General features: G+C 51.0%; 2 protein-coding genes across 5 annotated transcripts in view; one reads left to right on the top strand and one right to left on the bottom strand.

The window, feature by feature from the left end:
- Positions 1-2257: 2257 nt before the first annotated feature.
- FICD (FIC domain protein adenylyltransferase) lies at positions 2258-8037 on the top strand. Of its 3 annotated transcripts, none has more exons than XM_035017225.1 (3): positions 2258-2361; positions 3824-4193; positions 5142-8037. In XM_035017225.1, exons 2-3 carry the CDS (start codon positions 3893-3895, stop codon positions 6215-6217), a joined length of 1377 nt encoding a protein of 458 aa, XP_034873116.1. In that variant the 5' UTR covers positions 2258-2361; positions 3824-3892; the 3' UTR covers positions 6218-8037. The 3 variants fall into 3 exon arrangements, with proteins under 3 accessions (XP_034873116.1, XP_034873117.1, XP_034873115.1); XM_035017226.1 differs by having other exon boundaries at positions 2260-2361; positions 3841-4193; XM_035017224.1 differs by lacking the exon at positions 2258-2361 and having other exon boundaries at positions 3269-4193.
- Positions 8028-18924, bottom strand: part of SART3 (spliceosome associated factor 3, U4/U6 recycling protein) — a 35113-nt gene continuing 24216 nt past the window's right edge. Inside the window, exons 13-20 of one of the 2 annotated variants that reach the window (XR_004681436.1) lie at positions 17826-17938; positions 16442-16518; positions 15692-15860; positions 13059-13513; positions 12369-12521; positions 11344-11534; positions 10117-10369; positions 8028-8194 (exon numbers count right to left, since the gene is read on the bottom strand). Coding sequence is in view for 1 of the 2 variants with exons in the window: in XM_035017223.1 (XP_034873114.1) it covers positions 10192-10369; positions 11344-11534; positions 12369-12521; positions 13059-13513; positions 15692-15860; positions 16442-16518; positions 17826-17938 (1336 nt within the window). In the remaining variant the exon portion in view is untranslated. Of the gene's footprint in view, positions 8195-9292; positions 10370-11343; positions 11535-12368; positions 12522-13058; positions 13514-15691; positions 15861-16441; positions 16519-17825; positions 17939-18924 lie in introns of those variants that run through there. The other variant, XM_035017223.1, reaches the window with a different exon arrangement.

Raw genomic sequence — 18924 nt, 5'->3', positions numbered from 1 at the left:
TTCAAGGCAGCTGAACGCAGACGAGAAAATTGAGATCTGACAAAGAGATCGTAGGGGGGGACGTGATGCCCGGTGAATTACTGCCCCCTGGTGGCCATAGGCAGTGGTGCGATCATCTGCCGAGAGAGGCATTTGTGATGCTCCTTCCTGTGTTCCCAGCCACCATCTCCCGCCCCTTTTAAAAGCCTAAAACAGGGATTACGGTCTGGCAACCCTCCGAAGCCAGTGGGCAGATGTGCCAACTGTTTAAAAATCTGGAGAGTTTGCTTAAAAATCTAGGCCTGACATTTCTTTTGAAAAATTAGAAAATCTGCCAACTTTCGGACGTAATATATATATTTTTTACACAATAAATGTGGGCTAGAGCTTAGAAGCTGCTGCCCACTTTGGATAAGGCAGGTACTCTCACCTTCTCCACACTCCCTACCTCCCCCTGTTGTCCCATGCCCAGGTAGTTTAACTCGTAGATGGTTCTTGTGTAGCTTCTGGGTTTGCTACCTATAATTCTAAGCGCATTGAAGAGGTGACACTGGCACCTCGGAATGTGGAAAGTGGATGCTGCCTTTATTTCTTTTAACTTTTTTCTTTTTATTATTTTTTTAAGATTTTATTTATTTGAAACAGCGAGTGTGCAGGGGTGAGGGGCAGAGGGAGAGGGAGAGCAGGGAGCCTGACGTGGGGCTCGATCCCAGCACCCTGGGATCATGACCTGAGCTGAAGGCAGATGCTTAACCGACTGAGCCACCCAGGGGCCCCCGGATGGTGCCTTTATAAGCAGATGATGACGTCACCTTATGCCTGGGAGGGGCAGAAGTCCACAAGCCCCAGGACAGCCAGTTCAGCGGGGTAAGTGACCTGCTCCAGGACACAAAGCTTGGGCAACGGTTACTAGATACAAACAGGAAGCACAGCCCGCGCGGTTTGGTCCTTCACCTTGCAATGCCCCCGCCCCCGCCCCCGCCCCCATGGTGTCTTTTACGACAGCGCACTCCTGGCTGTAGGTCAGTGGCTTCCCTCAACTGGAAGCAGACTGAGACCTATGAAAGGACATGGAGTCATTCCCCAGTGACTGGAGCCACCTGGAGCTCTGACAGTTTCTTCTGCGAATAACAAAACAGCGATGACTTTGTGTCTTGTCTAGGAATAACTGCAACAGCAGATACCTATCAAATGTCTGCTTTGTGCCAGGCATGTAGGATCTCACTCCCCCTCACACAAAACCCTCTGAGGAGGTAGTGTCACCGCACTGTCCCCGTTTTACAGAAAGGCAGACGGCACCAGTGGCATCGAGTCACTTGCTAAACGTAACTCCGTTTCCAAGTGGCAGGGCCGGTACTAGACCCCAGGGCTGTGTGGCTCCGGTGGCGGCACCCACAACCACTGCCTGACAGTGGCTCCCAAGGGGGATGTGTGTCATGGAGGAGGTCAGATCCTGAAGAGTCGGGCCTTCCGCAGATCCTGAACTTGAGGCCAAAGGCAAAGTCGGCTGTTTGTCCCCATTTTACAAATGGAAAAACTGAGGCTTGGAATAACACCCAAGGTCACACAGAGCTTAGATGACGAAGCCCGGATTGAAGCCGGGGTCTCTCCGCCTCCAGAATCAATAGGGCTAACATCTTAACGCTTAGCATTCCTGGATGTTGCATTTCAATATTTGTGAACGAGGATGGAGGTTTCAGCTCTCTGCTTCAGGGAAAAATCCCAGTCTCTCTGGGAAGATAACAAACCGGCCAGTTCCTTCTCGAGTGGATGCAAATTAAAAGGTTTGGGAGGAAAAGGGAAAGAGAGGTGAGAAAGACGGAGAAGTGTCAACCCTGATATCACAGAGTCGGGTCTAAGAACAGGAGCTCTGAAGTCAGACTAACAGGGTGCGGAGCATCCTCATTTTCCACCTAAGGAAACGGAGGGCCAGGAGAGTGGCCCCCAGACGAGGAGCAGAAGGACAGCACTTCACGGCAGGCGGAACTGCGAGTTTCCGTCGCGGAACCTATCGCGCCCCCAAATCACCGCGCGCGGGTTTTCCGCCCGCTACTCCCGCTTGTCGCCCGGGCCCCGCCCCTCCGGTTGCCTATTGGCTGCTGCGGGCACGAGACCAACACAGGAGCCAGCCAATGGGGGTGACCCACGGCGCGTCTTTCCCGGGGAAGCCGACACAGAAGCTAGAACCCGGAAGTGCGAGGGGAGGACAAGTCGGGGAAACCAATCCGCCGCGACGAGGATGGCGGGCCGACCAATGGCGAGTCGCCGGGGGCGGGGCCACAAGGCCGGCGGCGGAGCAGGGCCTGGGAGCGGGTGGGAGCGGGTGGCAGCGGAACCTCCGAGCCCCTGGAAGGCGGCGGCAGGGTCGGGCGGCAGCGCGCGGTAGGAGGGGGCGAGCCCTAGGGGTTCGGAAGGAGCGAGCTGGGCAGGGGGCAGCGGGGAAGTGAGCCCTGAGCGGGATTCAGAGGGACCTAAGTCGAGCCACATCGCCCCTCTGGGCCTCAGTTTCCCCCTTCCTAGGGTAGTGAGGAGTGAGACGTTCGCATCTCGTGCCTCCCCCGGCGCAGACCCGGGTCCTTGGCGAACTCCAGCCCCGCCGCGGATCCCGTCCCTCCGGGAGCCTCCCAGAGCACCTGGACGAAGCAGTGACCCATACCCTCTTCTAAACCCCCCACAGCACGCCCAGCGTACCCCGGTTAGAGCGCAGACCAAGCCATTTCAGGTGTTAGCAGCGAGCCAGGCTCCCCCATTAGACTGAGCCCTGGGCGATCAGAAACCTAATCAGTCATTTCTGGGTCTTGGAGGCCCAGCACCAGGAGCAGGCTGGAGCAGGGATGCATGGGCCCTGGTTGGGAATAAGGTAGAGGTTAAGACCTGGGTAGTCTTCCCAGAAGCACTGGGAATTCATTCTTGATGCTTCTGTTTACTAGCTTGGCCTTCTAGAAACTGACTTACCCTGCTTTAGTTTCTCTTGTCCGTAAAATGGAGTTGGGGGTAGCTCCTTCATAAGGTGTTAATGATTGAGATAACGCGTGGCTAGCACTCAGCTTAGTGCTCAGTACACCACAGTTGCCCAATAAATGCTTATTGTTAGCATAATGGTGCTTGCATACCTGACCCCTCCACTCCCACTGCCAGCCCAAAGCACATGCCCACTGTCATGTGGAGGGTGAGTGCTCACCCACTCTGGCCCACAGCTTAAGTTCCTTTTGAGATGCTTGGACTGTCCAGGCTCTAGGTAAAATCCTTACTGGACAGGTCAGGGAAGGAAGGCCAGAGAGGGGAGCAGCACTGTGGCTAATACCAGGATGTGGGCATGAAGAGGCGGCCACCAAACAGTTGTGCATATCAAAGACTAGACCTCGGAACTGCCTTGGCCAATCTGGATATGTGTGTGGGCACAGATCTGTGGTCAAGGGAGGGGACTTTAGAGCCATGGGTTCCTGAATTCAAGTCCTAAGGCTGTCACTTACTCACTGGGTGACTTTGGGCAAGGGGCTTCATCTCTCTGAGCCTGTTTCCTCATCTGGAGAAGTGGGATGACGGTAACATCAGCTCCTGTTGAAGACTGCAAGAGATAGTATGTGTGAGGTCCTTAGTGCTTACGAGGGCCTGGCACACAGTAAGCGCTCAATAAATGTTGAGTGCAGTGGCATTGCTTTTCAGAGTCACGGCGCCCTGGAAGTGGCAACCGTCCTCCAGGCCGGCCCCTCCCCATTTAAATCCACTTCCTGCCTTGCCCCAACCTCTGGGTCATAGTGATAGGAGGTGTGGGGGCCTCCAACCCCCCGCTGAATTCAGAAACCTATCTTGAACGTGTCCCCTTCCCCTGCCCCATCCACAGCTCTTGGTTCCCCGCAGATCCTGCTCTCAGGCAACTGAATATGTGCAGGGTACCCACCCCTGAGTCCAGATGACACTCGTGCTGATGGCTTCAGTGATGGCAGTGACTGAACCAAAATGGGTCTCCGTCTGGGGCCGCTTCCTGTGGGTGATGCTGCTGAGCATGGTGTTGGGGTCCCTGCTGGCGCTGCTGCTGCCGCTGGGGGCCTTAGAAGAGCAGTGTCTGACCGTGCTCAAAGGCTTCTACCTGCTCAGGAGCAAGTTGGACAGGGTGCAGCATGCCGTCACCAAGTGTAGCAGCCCGTCCACAGAGCTCAGTGTCACCTCCGGGGACGCACCACCGCTGGCGGTCAAGACCAAGGCCTCTCCAGGTAAGGCAGACCGGCCAGCTCTCCTCACCACTCCTTAATTGGGTAAGTCCGCCCCGAGCTCCCAGCCTAGACAAGCTGACCACTGGCTAAGATAACAGCATCACCAGCACGGTGGTGGGAAACCGGGCACACCTGGCGGGCTCCCTGGAGGGAATGCCTGAGCTGAGACCCCAGTGTAAATAGGAAAATGACCCAAAGGAAAAGGCATGAGAGGCAAGTGCACCAGGCAGAAACCAGAGGGTGAGAGAGCCTGCGCGTGTGACGAAAAGCAGCCCTGTGTGTGGGTGGAGGGGCTGATGAGGGAGGGCTAGATCTAGAGCAGTTTCTCTCCCTCCGCACTGTCCTCTGGGGTGCACTGTAGGATACTGAGCAGCATCCTTGGGCTGTACCCACTGGATGCCAGTAGCACCCCACCCCTCCACCCACCCCCACCCCCCGCGACAAGCAACACGTCTTCAGACACTGCCATCTGTCGCCGGGGGGGAGGGGGGGTACAAAATCACCCCTGGTTGAGAACCACTGGGTTAAAAGATTTAAAGAACAGCCCGGGGATGGGGAATCCTCTGGAGCCTAGCACCAGGGGGGGAACTGTTACCAGCCTAGGCCTGAAGGGACAGGGGCCAGGGCCAGCATCACCGGGACTGAGCCAGGACAGCAGAGAACTGAGAATATGGGAGAGCCACCTAACAGGAGCTGTGGCCGCAGCCACTCACTCGGGCACTCAGAAGGCAGGGGTCCAGGGAGTCCAAGTGGTACTTCCAGGGTACAGAGAATGGCTCTGGGGACACACAGACAAAAACCAGCTGCGGGGCACAAATGCATCCATAGTGTAGAGTGAGCAGAGGGACTAGAACGAGCCCCCCTGAAGGGCCAGCACAGGGGACAGCTCTCCTGAACATCCTTTGCCCTTCCCACTCTCCCGCCAATGCTTCTCTGGCTCTTTTCTAGCTGGTAAGTTGGAAGCCAAAGCAGCTCTGAACCAAGCCCTGGAGATGAAACGCCAAGGCAAGCGGGAGAAAGCCCACAAGCTCTTCCTGCACGCCCTCAAAATGGACCCAGACTTCGTGGATGCACTCAACGAGTTTGGCATCTTTTCAGAAGAGGACAAGGACATCATCCAGGCGGATTACTTATACACCAGAGCGTTGACCATCTCGCCCTACCATGAGAAAGCGCTGGTCAACCGGGACCGGACGCTGCCGCTGGTCGAGGAGATCGACCAGAGGTATTTTAGCATCATCGACAGCAAAGTGAAGAAGGTCATGTCCATCCCCAAGGGCAACTCTGCGCTGCGCAGAGTCATGGAGGAAACCTACTACCATCACATCTACCACACAGTCGCGATCGAGGGCAACACCCTCACCCTCTCGGAAATCAGGCACATCCTGGAGACCCGCTACGCCGTGCCAGGGAAAAGCCTGGAGGAGCAGAACGAGGTTATCGGCATGCACGCAGCAATGACGTACATCAACACAACGCTAGTCTCCCGCATCGGGTCTGTCACCATCAGCGACGTGTTGGAGATCCATAGGCGGGTGCTGGGTTACGTGGATCCAGTGGAAGCTGGCAGGTTTCGGACGACACAGGTCCTCGTGGGACACCACATCCCTCCCCATCCTCAAGATGTGGAAAAGCAGATGCAGGAGTTCATCCAGTGGCTCAACTCCGAGGATGCCATGAATCTGCACCCAGTGGAGTTTGCGGCCTTGGCCCATTATAAATTGGTTTACATCCACCCTTTCATCGATGGCAACGGAAGGACCTCGCGCCTGCTGATGAACCTCATCCTGATGCAGGCGGGCTACCCACCCATCACCATCCGCAAGGAGCAGAGGTCCGAGTACTACCATGTACTGGAGGTCGCCAATGAAGGCGACGTGAGGCCGTTCATTCGCTTCATCGCCAAGTGTACGGAGACCACTCTGGACACCCTGCTCTTTGCCACAACAGAGTACCCGGTGGCACTGCCCGAGGCCAAACCCAACCACTCCGGGTTTAAGGAGACACTGCCTGTGAAGCCCTAACCCTGGAAATCCTCCCTTGGTGACAAGGGATGTCCCAAGGAGGGGAAACCCTTAGCATTTCTAGAAACCTAGTTGTCTCCTAAAGCAAAAGGAGACAGAAAAGGAACTTAAACGTTCTTTACCTCCAAATGTTTTAGTTAAAAAAAACAAACACCTAAATTATTAAGCCTTATCTCTAAGGTAACTTATAATTCAGCCCAAGTTATTTATTTATTTTCTTCTTTGGGGCTAGTAAATGTTGTGTGGCGTCTGCTGTCTGCACTGGTGTCCCTAAGGAGGGAGGCTTTGGGAGCATCAGTGCTGTGTGTTGTGACCAGAACACAGGTTCTGGAGCAGAATTTGCACTCAGGTGGGAAGAGGCCAGAAGTGTGGAAGGAGGTCCAAAAGCCATAGGAGGAACTCCTCCAAGTGTCCTGTGACTTGACCTGAGAGGTCAGTACTCTTGGGCAGAACCTGGTCCCGGTTTTGAGAAAGGACTGAAAGCTTGCTTCTACAAAGAGGCTGGCGGTGTGACTAATTCTCACTGGTAGAGCAAACTTCTGAGAGATGAAATAAAATTAATGTTGACATTTCTAGGTAGATACCTTTCTCATTTCAAGGAAGTCCTTAAGTCATAGTTAGCTCGCAAACTCTAGTGCCAAAGGCTGTTATGTCCCCTTATCAAGACTGTTTTTCTAACTAAGAGAATAGGGGAGTGGCCAGCTTGGTTTTCTGTGTATGAAATGTTTCTCGCACTTCGTGTGCAGCAACTCAGACCAGATGTTTTAGTTTACAAGTTCTCTGGGTTTGTCACGCAACTGAATCCTACTGCAAATCAGGTATTGTGCAAGTAGCCGAGTCTGCCCTCATCTCTGACTCTGGAGTTGAACATCTCGCGTAGGCAGATATTCAAGAACACATCTGAGAAAAAAGTTGCCACGTCAACACCAAATTAGCATTTTTGATAATGAATTAGAGGGAGTTTCTACCAAACCAAGGCAAACCTTTCAGCCAGGCAGGATGTGCCCCGTTTGTCACGCAGTCTTCTCCACTTACTGACTTGACCCCCGCCTCCCCCAGCCCTTGTACTGTCCCGCGTCCCCTCGGGGAAGCAGAGAGATTGCCTTGGACTGGCCTTATTTTTCTGGCATCTTGTAAAATGATAAAATGTCCTATGTGATCCGGCCAAGTTTCCAAGTCTTCATTCTATGGAAGAAGACTCTTCTCTATCAAGAGCACGTCAGCCCAGGTGCCGCCATGACCGCCGCTGTGCTGCTCAGAGTCCAAAGGGCCACGGGTTCCTCTCCCAGTGACGGGGCCCAGGACGTCCAGCACTGTCGTGCACTTTGTCAGGGTCAGAATGGTGGTGAACACATACAAAGTGTAGTCTCTGACCTGGGAAGTCATACCCTGACAGGAAGGAGGTCACTCTTCTGAGGTAGATGTTTCTATAGTTATTTAACTGTGTAACAGGCACAGAGTAGCTTTCTGAAAGATTAAGAAATCTTTGTGAAGTGGCCCCGAGGGATAGTTATTCAAACCTTTATGAAAAATATTTGCATATTCATATGCTGCCATGAGGGCTCTCTGCCCCTGAACTCTTCTTTCGTCTTGGTTTTATAAGGACACTGAGGAAGCCTGACAGAAGTGTGTGCTTTGTACGAGAGAGAAACGTGCACTTTAAGCTCTGTTGTGCAGGACGTTATTTTAATAGATTGCTGACTCTAATAAAGTATTTTATTACATAAAGGCCTGAGACTTCGCGGTCTTATTCAAACGATGTTCCCATCTGTCACAAGGATGAAGGAGGAATCCTTTCGGGACGTTAAGCCCCGTTTGTACTATGGAATGAGGCGCTCATTTCGAGAGGGAGGTGAGACGGAACTGGGGGGGTAAGCTACCTACCTGCGCTGGTGGGCCTGAAGCACTGTCTTCCACTAACACGCCAGTAACGCAAATGGTGATTCGTGCTTCTCTTTACCAGCAGTTCTTGATTTCCTGGGGAAAACACATAAACCCACTCACATGTTCCTGACAGTCCGTCTCTAGGACCGTCCACACCCTGAGCTCAAGTCCGAGCGGGTTCGGTTCTGTAATGAGCCTGTGTTGACGCGAGAAAGCATGAAGTGAGGGCAGAAGACTGGCCAACACTGAGAGAGGGACGGTGAAACGTGCAGCAGCAGGAAGCAAGCCACGTCAGCCTGGATGGGTGAGGAGCTACTCGGGGTTCCTCGGTGGCAGTCCCTGCTTGTCCCTAGTCTGCTCGCCCAACCAACAGGCTTCCAGGGGCGGGGGGAAGTGCCCATTCCAAAGAACACAGGAGGGACCAGGGTTACATACAGCACACTTCTTCTGGCCACTACGTGAATTTAATTCACAACTAACACCTAACAAAAAATGTTTTGTGAAAAAGAGACAAGGTAGACGGGAACCATCAGATTAAAAGACTTCAGAGGTTTATCAACCGATCCTAACCTCCTGGGGGAGGGGGGATGCACTTACAAAACAACAGGAAACTAGGAATTTGGATAGTTGAGGACTTGAAGGCATTATTGGGCTTATTTCTAGGAGTAATGATAAAACTGTGGCCTGGGGGGCCTTATCTCTTGGAGGCACTCGCTGCAGTCCCCTGGTGGGGGGGGGTGGTGCTGCCGCCATGTCTGACACAGGCCACGATGTAACAGGGAGGGCAGGGGCGGCAGAGATGAAGGCCCCTGTGCTAGAGAGGGATGCTGAAGCTCAAGGACAGGCACATGAGGTCCTTTTGCTCTTTTGTCAACACTTTTGGATGACACTTCCAATTTCCCATTAAAAATGTAGTAAAGCCTGATGCACAAAAACTTAAAAACCAATTGAAGTGGGTTGATTTCTAGCACGCATGAAAGCATTTCCTAATTTCTTCCCCCAGAGTGTCTTTATAAAAAAGTCCTTTTCCCTACTGAACTGGCAACATGGCTTTTTAAATATTTGATAAGAGATGAGATGTAAAAAAAAAAAAAGCCTAGAAGCTGAAGGGTCAAAATGCAGCAAAGTGAAGTTTAAAACTGAAGAAGACCCATCACAACTGAAATGATTTAAATCAAAGGGACAATAGGATTTGACTTACAAAAGTTCTATTTACACATCTGTTAGGTAAGACAAGTGCACCCATTTTCAAAATACATCCATGTTTGAATGCACATCTGACTACCATTCAGCAAGAAGTTTTGAAGACAACTTCAGTTTAATAAACAAAGCTAAGTGGGGAGAATTTAAGTTTGTACTTGACATGGTATTTAAACAAAACCAAAGGGCTGAAACTCAATATTTAGACAAAGAACATGGTTCACTAATCACTAGGCAAAGAAAATGGTCCACAGCAGGTGGCACACAGAACTCCCATATAAAACAAAGGTCACAAATATTTTGCTTTTAGGAAACATAAAACAATGGATTGATGTGTCATTTACAAATACATAATATAAAAACGCACAGCCCCCCCCCCCCCCCCCGTGAACAAAAATCCATCAAATGTTTTTTATGTGATTTCCCCTATCCCCACCACCCCTTTACTAAAATAGGCCATTCTGGTGAATTACTAGCATCTGCCATTTTGTCTTTTAAAATTAAAAGAGTGACGGGCACATGAGCTGTGCAGGCTGTAAGAGAAGTGTCTTATAAAAGGGAGTCAGATGGCCGAAAACATTGGGACAAGTGGGTCTCAAAACGGGGTGTGTGAGTTTCACTTCCGTTTCTCACTCTGTAAGACACAAAAAGAGCTTAAGAAACTACACACTGGGCCCAACCCGTGGAGTGATCATTTTCCTCCTATTGCCCTCAATATGAGGGAGTGCTTCACGCCTCCTTCCTTGGACACCCTCATCCCTTTCTAACCCCGAGGAAAACGCGTAGGAGGGGTGCTGCCCCGGGCCCTTCCATACCCAGAGTATAGCTGGGGGCCGGGTGCTCTTCCTGGCCAGTGTGCAGTAAGGCATTTCCCCTCTAAGGAGTCACGTTCACTTTCTCAGAAGCAACTTGGCAAAATCAGCATTGGACATCTTGGGTGCCTCGGTGGCTGCTGAGGCGGTGACCGCTGGCGGTGGGGCAGGGCCGTTCTCGGCCTGGACGGCTGTCTCACTCGGGCGCTGCAGGGCACGAGGCAGCAGCGAGAGCTGGGTTCTCCCCTTCCCCCGCCTGGAAGAGCAAACACTGGATGTACGCTTGCAAAGCAACCATTCGCGGCCCCTGCTTTATTTGAGAAAATAAGCCAGGATGGTCTTCAATCACCCAAAGTTACAAAGTGAAGACCATAATTTCCGGGCTCATTTCTGTAGTTTGTTAGTAGAGAAGTTTCTCGAAATGTGTAGAGTACCAAGTTAATAGGTGAAGAGTAAAAACCAGAAAAGGGAGATGATCCCTGTTCTCTGTGACTCTAATATGCAAAAACCAGTTCAACAAACTGCCGTTTTCACAATCTTGGCAAAGACCAACCTGTGCAACAGTTACATGTAGGGTGGATAAAAATGCTATCCTCTTGGGCGCCTGGGTGGCTGTTCGTTAAGCAACTGCCTTCGGCTCAGGTCATGATCCTGGAGTCCCGGGATCGAGTCCCGCATCAGGCTCTCTGCTCGGCAGGGAGCCTGCTTCTCCCTCTGACCCTCCCCCCTCTCATCATGTGCTCTCTCTCTCATTCTGTCTCAAATAAATAAATAAAATCTTTAAAAAAAAAAAAAAAGAAGTTAAAAAAAAAAAAAAAATGCTATCCTCTTTCAGACCTCACCAAACCACCTCACGATTTTGCAGTCTCCTTCCTACCAGGTGAAAAGCTAGCTCTTCTGATTATAGCCGGAGTGTAGACTACCCCAGCAAGCATACGGTTGTCAGGTTCTGAATCCACACGTAAGGACTCTACTGCCAAAGACTTTAATATACTCATTGCCTAGAAACCAACTGACCTCAGATAAATCACGTGTAAACTGGCAAACACCAGGAAGAGCTGCACTTCCGGGCTTGCACTCTGCATGGAGCTGCTCTGGGGAATGACAGTGAGCATCCCCAGGAACAGCAGGCCCTGGCTTCCCGCCCCAGCTCGCTGCACTAGCAGGACACGAATCCACCACGGTGCTGGCCGGGGCCGAGTTTGGGCAGGGCAGCACGCACACACTTACGCTCCGTAAATCTGCCGAGGCACCATGGCGCCACCTGGAGCTTTCCTTGCCTCTGGCTTCTCTGGAACCTTCCTCTGAGGGGGATTGCTGATGGCCACTTTGATGACATTGTCTTTGATAGTCATGCCATCCATCTTCAGTACAGCCTGTGATGCCTGGGACTCATTTTCATACTCCACATAGGCCAGGCCCTGTAAGAGGCAAGATCCAGAGCCGGATCAGGTGCGGCCCAGCCAGGACCCAATTCCTGCCTCAGTCCAGAAGCCAGTACTGGGCAGGCACCCCAACATCAGGTTCCCTTCCCCATCACCACCATCCTTTGGCTATAGGTTTATGCACTGGCCCTACTCTTCCTCCCTGTTTCTGCAACTGACTGTAACTTCACATAACCTTTGTGAGGTCAGCGTACCTTGTGCTTGCTCAAAAAAAAAAGGAAAAGGAAGAAAAGATACGGAGGGAGGGGAAGGGGGACAGACAGACCAGTATAAATCCAGCAAGAGCAAATGAATGAGGCGGCTGGACACAGGGTGAGCCCTCATGTCTGGGCCCTGGCCCCTCCTTACTTCATGCTCTTCAACTCTCCATCAACCCGGAGGGCTGGGGGAAAGACAGGTAACCCAAACTCGTGCCTAAACAACTACTCAGAATGTGGTACGAAAAGGATCTCGCAGGACACTGAGGGGAGCTAGCGGGAGGACGTGACGGGGTCTCGGATTGGAGGAGGTGCCTGGAGGCCTAGTGAGGAGGTGCTGGGCAGGAGGGTGCACACAGCTAGCGGTCTGCACTGTGGCCCCTGCTAATTCGTGGGAAGTTTTCTTTCCCCCAATGCCCTGTTATTTTTAGTATAATTAGAAACAGGTTAATCGGACTCAAAATGCACGTAGAGCCAAGTGTCGCTATTGTTCTGTTAACTTGTTTGTTTCTCAGCAAACGAGGAACCCACTCAGAACCTAATAATCTGAACAGATGGAGAACTAGGTTTGCCCGAGCCTCAGGAGGCTGACACCGTCTGCGCAGACGCTGACCTTCGGTTTGCCTGCCCGGTTGGTAACCAGCCTGATGTCCTTCACGGTGCCATGAGCCTTACAGATCTCTTCCAGTTCTTCTTTAGTGCAGGAAAAAGGCAGGCCTGATACAAACAGCTTGTGTTTCTCCAGGGCAGTGCTGTACCTAAACACCTACAGGAAGAAGGGAGGGAAACAGTCAAACTCCCGTGCCCAACCCAGCGCACCATACTACAGCCGGTACCAGGCTCGGCCACAGGCCTCACCCCAGCCAGAGACCAGAGCCAACTCTGGGTGCTGCAACTGTTAACGGGGTCACCCTGGGCAAGTCACTTAACCTCTCAAAGCGCCCCCTTCCTCCCCCGGAACATGGCAGGGATGAAAGCCGCTATTCTCAGAGTTAGGGTGAGGATCTGACAAGGTAATATAGTAAATACTCTGCATGACCCCTTGCCACTCCCTCAACATTCAGTGGCAAGTAGCCATCATGGTAATTTCTAATTTTCTCATCACTTGTCAACGAGGGCAAGCTCAAAGTGACCACGCCCTGAGTCAGGACCTCACCTACCCAGCTCAGAATAGGCCCTGGTTAACATGTGAGTCTAGTTCTTAACAGACTACAGATATTCCATGTAGATGCTAAATGTTAGTTGCTGCACGCAAAAAGCATTCAGAAACCCGACATGAAAGGCGTTTTCTGCACAGACCCACCTTGAAATCGGGATTTTTGCTCTTATCCACACAGGGGGAAACAAACATCGGCCTCCCTTCTACAGTCTTCCGGTCCAACTGCAGCGCCTGCAGGGCCGACTTCTCCTCTTTAAACTCCACATAGCAGTAGCCTCGGAAATCGCCCCGGTTGCTGAAGATGGGGCGGATATCTGCCACCTCCCCACAGGCCTCAAAGAGCGGCCGGAGCTTCACATCCGGCTCGCCCATGCTGTAGGGCAGGTTGCTGACGAAGACGGTGATGCTGTCCTTGCTGCTGTCGTGGGGCACCTTGGGCACATCCCTCTTGAGGGCGGCCGCCCTCTCCTTCTGCTTGGAAGGGGCGTCAACGTCTAGAGGCGCACTCTTCCCAAAGAGTCCTGTTTCTGCCTCTAGGTCCTGTGCTTCCCCGGCTGGAGGAGTGCTGTTCTCCACCTTTCTGCGTTTGGAAGGCTGCTCTACAGGGTGAAAGAAGAAAAGCAGCAACAGTTAATGAACTGCTTCTTCTCTTCAGTGAGCTGCTCGATGTTGGGCCTGCGGTGGCTGCACGTGACACACCCGTTCCTGTCTCTGGAGCCGGGCACACACCGCGCCCTCTGTCAAGTCTTGCCTGACCCACTCACCTTGTCCCCCTACTTTCTGGGCCCCAAGTTCATTCTGGTAAGTGGACTAAACTAAGTGAGGAGGTAACGTAAGTCCCCGCTATCCACTCTTAATTATACAGTTGACCGGGTTTGAGATGATAAACATAATCTGTATTTTCTCTTCCTTCTGATTTTTGCAGTAACGTTTTCTTTACTCTACTGTAGGCAGACGATATAGAATACATGTAACATATAAAATAGGTGTTAGTCAACTGTTTACGTTATCCTGTTAAGGCTCCCAGTGAACAGTAGGCTGTTAAGTACCTACTTAACTACAGTAGGTAGCTAAGTTTTTGGAGAATCAAAAGGTAAACATGGGTAAACATGGATTTTTGACTGTGTAGGGGGTCAGCACCCTTAAGCCCCAAGGTTCAAGAGTCAATTGCATAAAAGGTCAGGGGGTCTCAAAGTTCAGATGGCAAATTCTAGTACCCCTCTCCTAAAAAGCCGGGGGCAGCAAGGGAGGGATGGGGCTTGGGGACTTGTGGGGGGTTTTTTTGTCTTTTTTAAAGATTTTATTTATTTGAGAGAGAGAGAGAGAAAGCGAGAGTGCGTGCAGGCATGCAAGTTGGGGGAGAATCTCAAGCAGACTCTGCACTGAGCATGGACCCCGACATGGGGCTCGATCCTGTGACCCTGAGATCATGACCTGCGCTGAAACCAACGGTTGGGACACTTAACCGACTGAACCCCCAGGCGCCCCTGGGGACTTGCATTTAAACAAGCACCCTAGGTGACTCTAACATATGCGCTCCGCTTCACAGGCCACACTCTGCAAAGCACTATAATTCCTCTATGTTCACTATTGTCTTGCGTCCTTCAGCAGAGTTTAACAACATTCTACTCCAACCCATCTGCCCCACTGCCTCCAGAGGGTCAGTACTGAAAGCCAGTTGGCATTGGCCCTACTTCCAGACCTTTCCATCAATTCCTCACTGCTTTCCTAATGAAGTCTAACCAATGCACACCGCATTCCAGAGTGGCCCTGAGTGGGCCGGCTACCTAGCTACTCCAGCCTCACCTACCCCAGCACACAGCCCTCAGCATGCATCAGGGCTCAAACAGTCATTTGCTGCTCAGAGAAAATTCCAGGGTGTTCTATGCCTCATGCCTTGCAGACAGTGGCGCTCTGTCTGGTTTACCCTTGCCTTCCTTTGCACTTGACAGTCACCACTCCTGCCTCCAGATGCTGAGGTACATGAAGTCTTTCCTGCAGGGAGCTGACCCCCCATGGCCTCCTCTGGCCTCCTCTGGCCTCCACTATTAATCCAGACTGTCCTCTCCCACAGTCCCAATCATATGCCACTGTGGTCACATGTCACATCTGCCTTCCCTGCTAAACCTGGAGCCCCGAAGGCCAGCGAGCTACCCAGCCATGGTCATTTCTGACGGCCTCAAAAAAGTGCACAAGAAAGGTCCCTCTGTTTGACACCTTTGTACTAGGAAAACGCATGGAGTCTTTGAATGTCTACAAACAATTCTTTCCCTTGCCGGACCCTGCTGAAATAAATCTGACCCACACCTGCCCACCCCTGAAATGGCAGGGGCGAGAGAAGCCCTAGTTGGAAACTCCACCGAGTCAAAACCACCTGGCGGGCCGAGCGAGGCAGGTGTCCGTGCAGGCTGCAGGGTGGGATGCTGCAGCCTGAGGGGATGAAGGGCAGGGACAGGGTCAGCCGGGCTGTGGGAGCCCGAGCAGGGTGAAGGGGAACCACACAGGGGGCAGGCAGAGGGGACAATGGCACAGTGGAGGGAGTAGAGCCCGGATGGACAGGCGGGAGTGGCTGCAGGGCAGTGCCGGGCTCATGGCAGGGAGCCCAAGCACGGGGAGGAGTACGCCCATGTGGACGATGGACAGGGACAGGAAGGGTGACGGGGCACCATGCGAGCAACTTATTCTCAGCTGGTTCAAGACACAAGTTCTCTGTACGGTGTCTGTAACTTCTCTGGAAGTTATAGATGTTCCCAAATAACATTTCCAGAAAGCGCTACCTTCTTCATCATCGCCCCACTCCTTCTCATCGTCCTCTTCTGCTTTGCGCTTGTCTGCGCCTCGGGTCTTTTTCTTCTTTTTCAATGCTTTCTTCTCGGCCCGCGCTCTCTTCCGCTGTTCGGCCTTTTCTTCTTCTTGCTGAGCGAGGGCTGCTTCCTTCTCCGCAGCCTGGGATGGGAACATGGACACATCACTAGGACGCAGCAACTGCGCGAACTCTATGGGCCCAGGACAAGTGGAGAGGAAAGGGGATGCAGGGAGTGGAAATTCGCTACCCCGGGGAAAGGAGAGGTCACGAGGAGGAGGAGGAGGGCGTGTTCACAACTTTCCCTGCCAGGGCTTCTGAATCTCACATCTACAGAATGTTCTGCAACAACCCCAGTAATCACTCACCAAAAGAAAGAAAACAAAGTATAAAACTGGGGCTCTAATTAATTTGGATGTGTTTACCTTCTACTCACGGGGCTAAGTGAGGCTCCATTCTTAGCTTTCCCATCTATATCCCAGTAAACTTTAGATCCCAAAGTCCCCAACTACATAAAGTTTTTATTGTCAGGGCTAAAGTTCTAAGCCAATCCAAGAAAATGATAAAAGACAGGCTTAAATATACTGATTCAAGTATGTCACTAATATTTTCTGAGTGAAAGATACTACTTAGGAAGACCTCAGAGGTTTTGACAAGAAATATTCATACCAAACACAATCAAAATAGCTAGCAGAGCTTCTGAAGACTTTAATAGCATCATTACCTTAATTCTCTGCTCATTAACACGAGCTAATCGAGTTTCGGTTTTCTGAACAGCTATATCCCAATCTTCTAGGGTACCTTGATAGAAACAGAAGCAAACTATCACTTTTTAGAATTTTAAAGGATTGAATAATATGAAATTTTCTTAATTTCCCCCACACCTCCACAAGAGATCTCTCCCATGAGAAATAAGAACTGGAGAGTTGGCTCTCCATTTTCAGATTTCCTTACTGTAGGCTTGAATTTTTTAGAATTTGAACAGTTCTTCCAGGTGTGTTTATTTTAAGATTTTATTTATTTATTTCAGAGAAAAAGTGAGAGACAAAGCATGAGCAGAGGGGGAGGGGCAGAGGGCGTGGGAGAGGAAACTCCCTGCTGAGCAGGGAGAACACGGGGCTCGATCCCAGGAACCCAGGATCATGCCCTGAGCTGAAGGCAGCAGGCAGACGCCTAACCGACTGAGCCACCCAGGCGCCCCCTTCTAGGTGTATTTAAAACATCCCTTCTCCTGGGGCATCTGGGTGGCTCAGTCAGTTGAGCGTCCAACTCCCGATTTCGGCTCAGGTCATGATCTCAGCGTCCTGGGATCGAGCTCCGGCATCGCTCCCTCTGCCCCTTCCCCCTGCTCAAGCGTGCTCCACACGTGCTCGCTCGCTCTCTCTAAAGTAAGTAAATAATTATTAAGTCTTAAAACAAGTTTTTAAAAAATCCTTTTTAAAAAAGACCTGAAAACCAGAATATGACCTATTACTCTCATTAGGGAAGATTATGAAGACATTCTAATGTAAAAGGTACAAGACATCTATGTGAAGACTGAGGATTTTAAGAGCTGCTCAAATGATAAACGTTGGGGTGTTTTTTATTTGCTGTTGTTGCTTGGGTGTTTTATTTCCAGTTCTGAGGAGTCTACACCCAAAATCCAGATCAATGCCCATGGATAAATTCACTATTTCCCTACTGATGACTTGATACTGAGGCTCTAAAATTTACAAGGGAGGCACACACGACCAATGCCCACACTGAGCCCTTTGCCTCTCAGAGTGCCTTTGGTGTTCATGACACTGTGCCAGAGCACAGATTCTCAACTAGAGCGATCTGGATCCCCAGGCAACAAGTCTGAAGATGTTTCTGTCATGACTGGGGGCAAGGGAGGAGTGACAGAATAGCATCCACCACAAAGGATGAAGAGAACCCTGTGTCAGAGCCACGTCACAGAGAGCCCTCCTTGTATTTGGAGACTCTGAGGAGAGGGGCAAGGGGATGTGGGCTCACGTGACAGTTCTAATCACAGAGTGCCACCGTCTGTCCTCACAGACTATAGTCCTGAGACCAAAGGGTGGAGGGGACAGACTCCAATCCAGCAGCAGAGAGCTGAGGGTCCCCACCTTCTGTCCTCTCCATGGTGAGCAACACTTCACAGACGTGCTCCGGGTAGTCGCTGGTGCACTGGACAGCCCGGTGCAGGGCCTTTCTGCAGTGCTGGGTGTCACCGTGTGCCCTAGGACAGAAAACAAACCATTGCTGCCACCAGGACACAAAGCAGAAGGCACGCAAAGGCAGGGGCACAAGATCAGAAGCTCTGCGGCGACTCTGGCTTCCAGAACTATCCACAGCTATTTGTACTACTGCTACTTACAATGTTTTCTCCTTTTTCCTCCAGTCAACACTAAGGCTTTCTTCTAAGTCACTCTTTCCATTAGCAAGGAGATGCTACTAGAAAATGCTACTATCTGGGACAGTAGTCTGCAACCAGGTGTCCCGCCTTATAGCGCTGGCATCTGCCACACAGGTGGGGAATCTAAGAATGCTACACTAACTTGATCAAATCCTTAGAGAAATTCTGGGATGCTGTCCTATCCAACGGGAGAATCACCCAATCCAGAGGACGGTCAGATTTCCACTCACGTGTCATACATTCTGATACTCACATGGAAAGATACGCCGCTAATCATAGTAATTATAAACAACGTTGTCTTACTAATAAGTTATGAAATGCTATGTTCCATTTCTATTTAAAAATAACTTACAAATATACACCTGAAGGTCTCTTAAGACCTTTCAGGGGATCTGCAAAGTCAAAACTACTTTATTATTGAACACGAACTGACTTTTTCACTGTGTTGACATCTTGCACTGATGGCGTAAAAGCTGCGGTGGCCCTTAGCACTGATCAGGGCTACCCACATACTTCTCAAATTCTGTGCGACATAAGTAGACATACACATAAAGCAATGGCTGCCACAAAGAAAAGCCTATCTTTTTGCTTGGGGTGCAAGCTGAACTAGTTTGTTTTTTCCTCGAACACCATTTTTACTTGAGAAAATAGCTGAGTGACAAAAACTGTGGTTACAGAGACCTGAGTATCTGGAGACATTTTTGAAAACTAATGAAGGAAGTCCGTCACTTCAAGGAAACCCCCTGGCTGTATTTGGTGCCAGGATAAAATGGCAGCTTTTAAGTGAAAATCAGAATTTTGGAAAATCT

The sequence above is a fragment of the Mirounga leonina genome, unplaced genomic scaffold (assembly GCF_011800145.1).
Source record: "Mirounga leonina isolate KUSES-001 unplaced genomic scaffold, KU_Mleo_1.0 Mir_171, whole genome shotgun sequence".
Classification (NCBI taxonomy): Eukaryota; Metazoa; Chordata; class Mammalia; order Carnivora; family Phocidae; genus Mirounga; species Mirounga leonina.
Note: the sequence above shows the minus strand (reverse complement) of the source record. Positions and strands in the feature narration are given on the sequence as shown.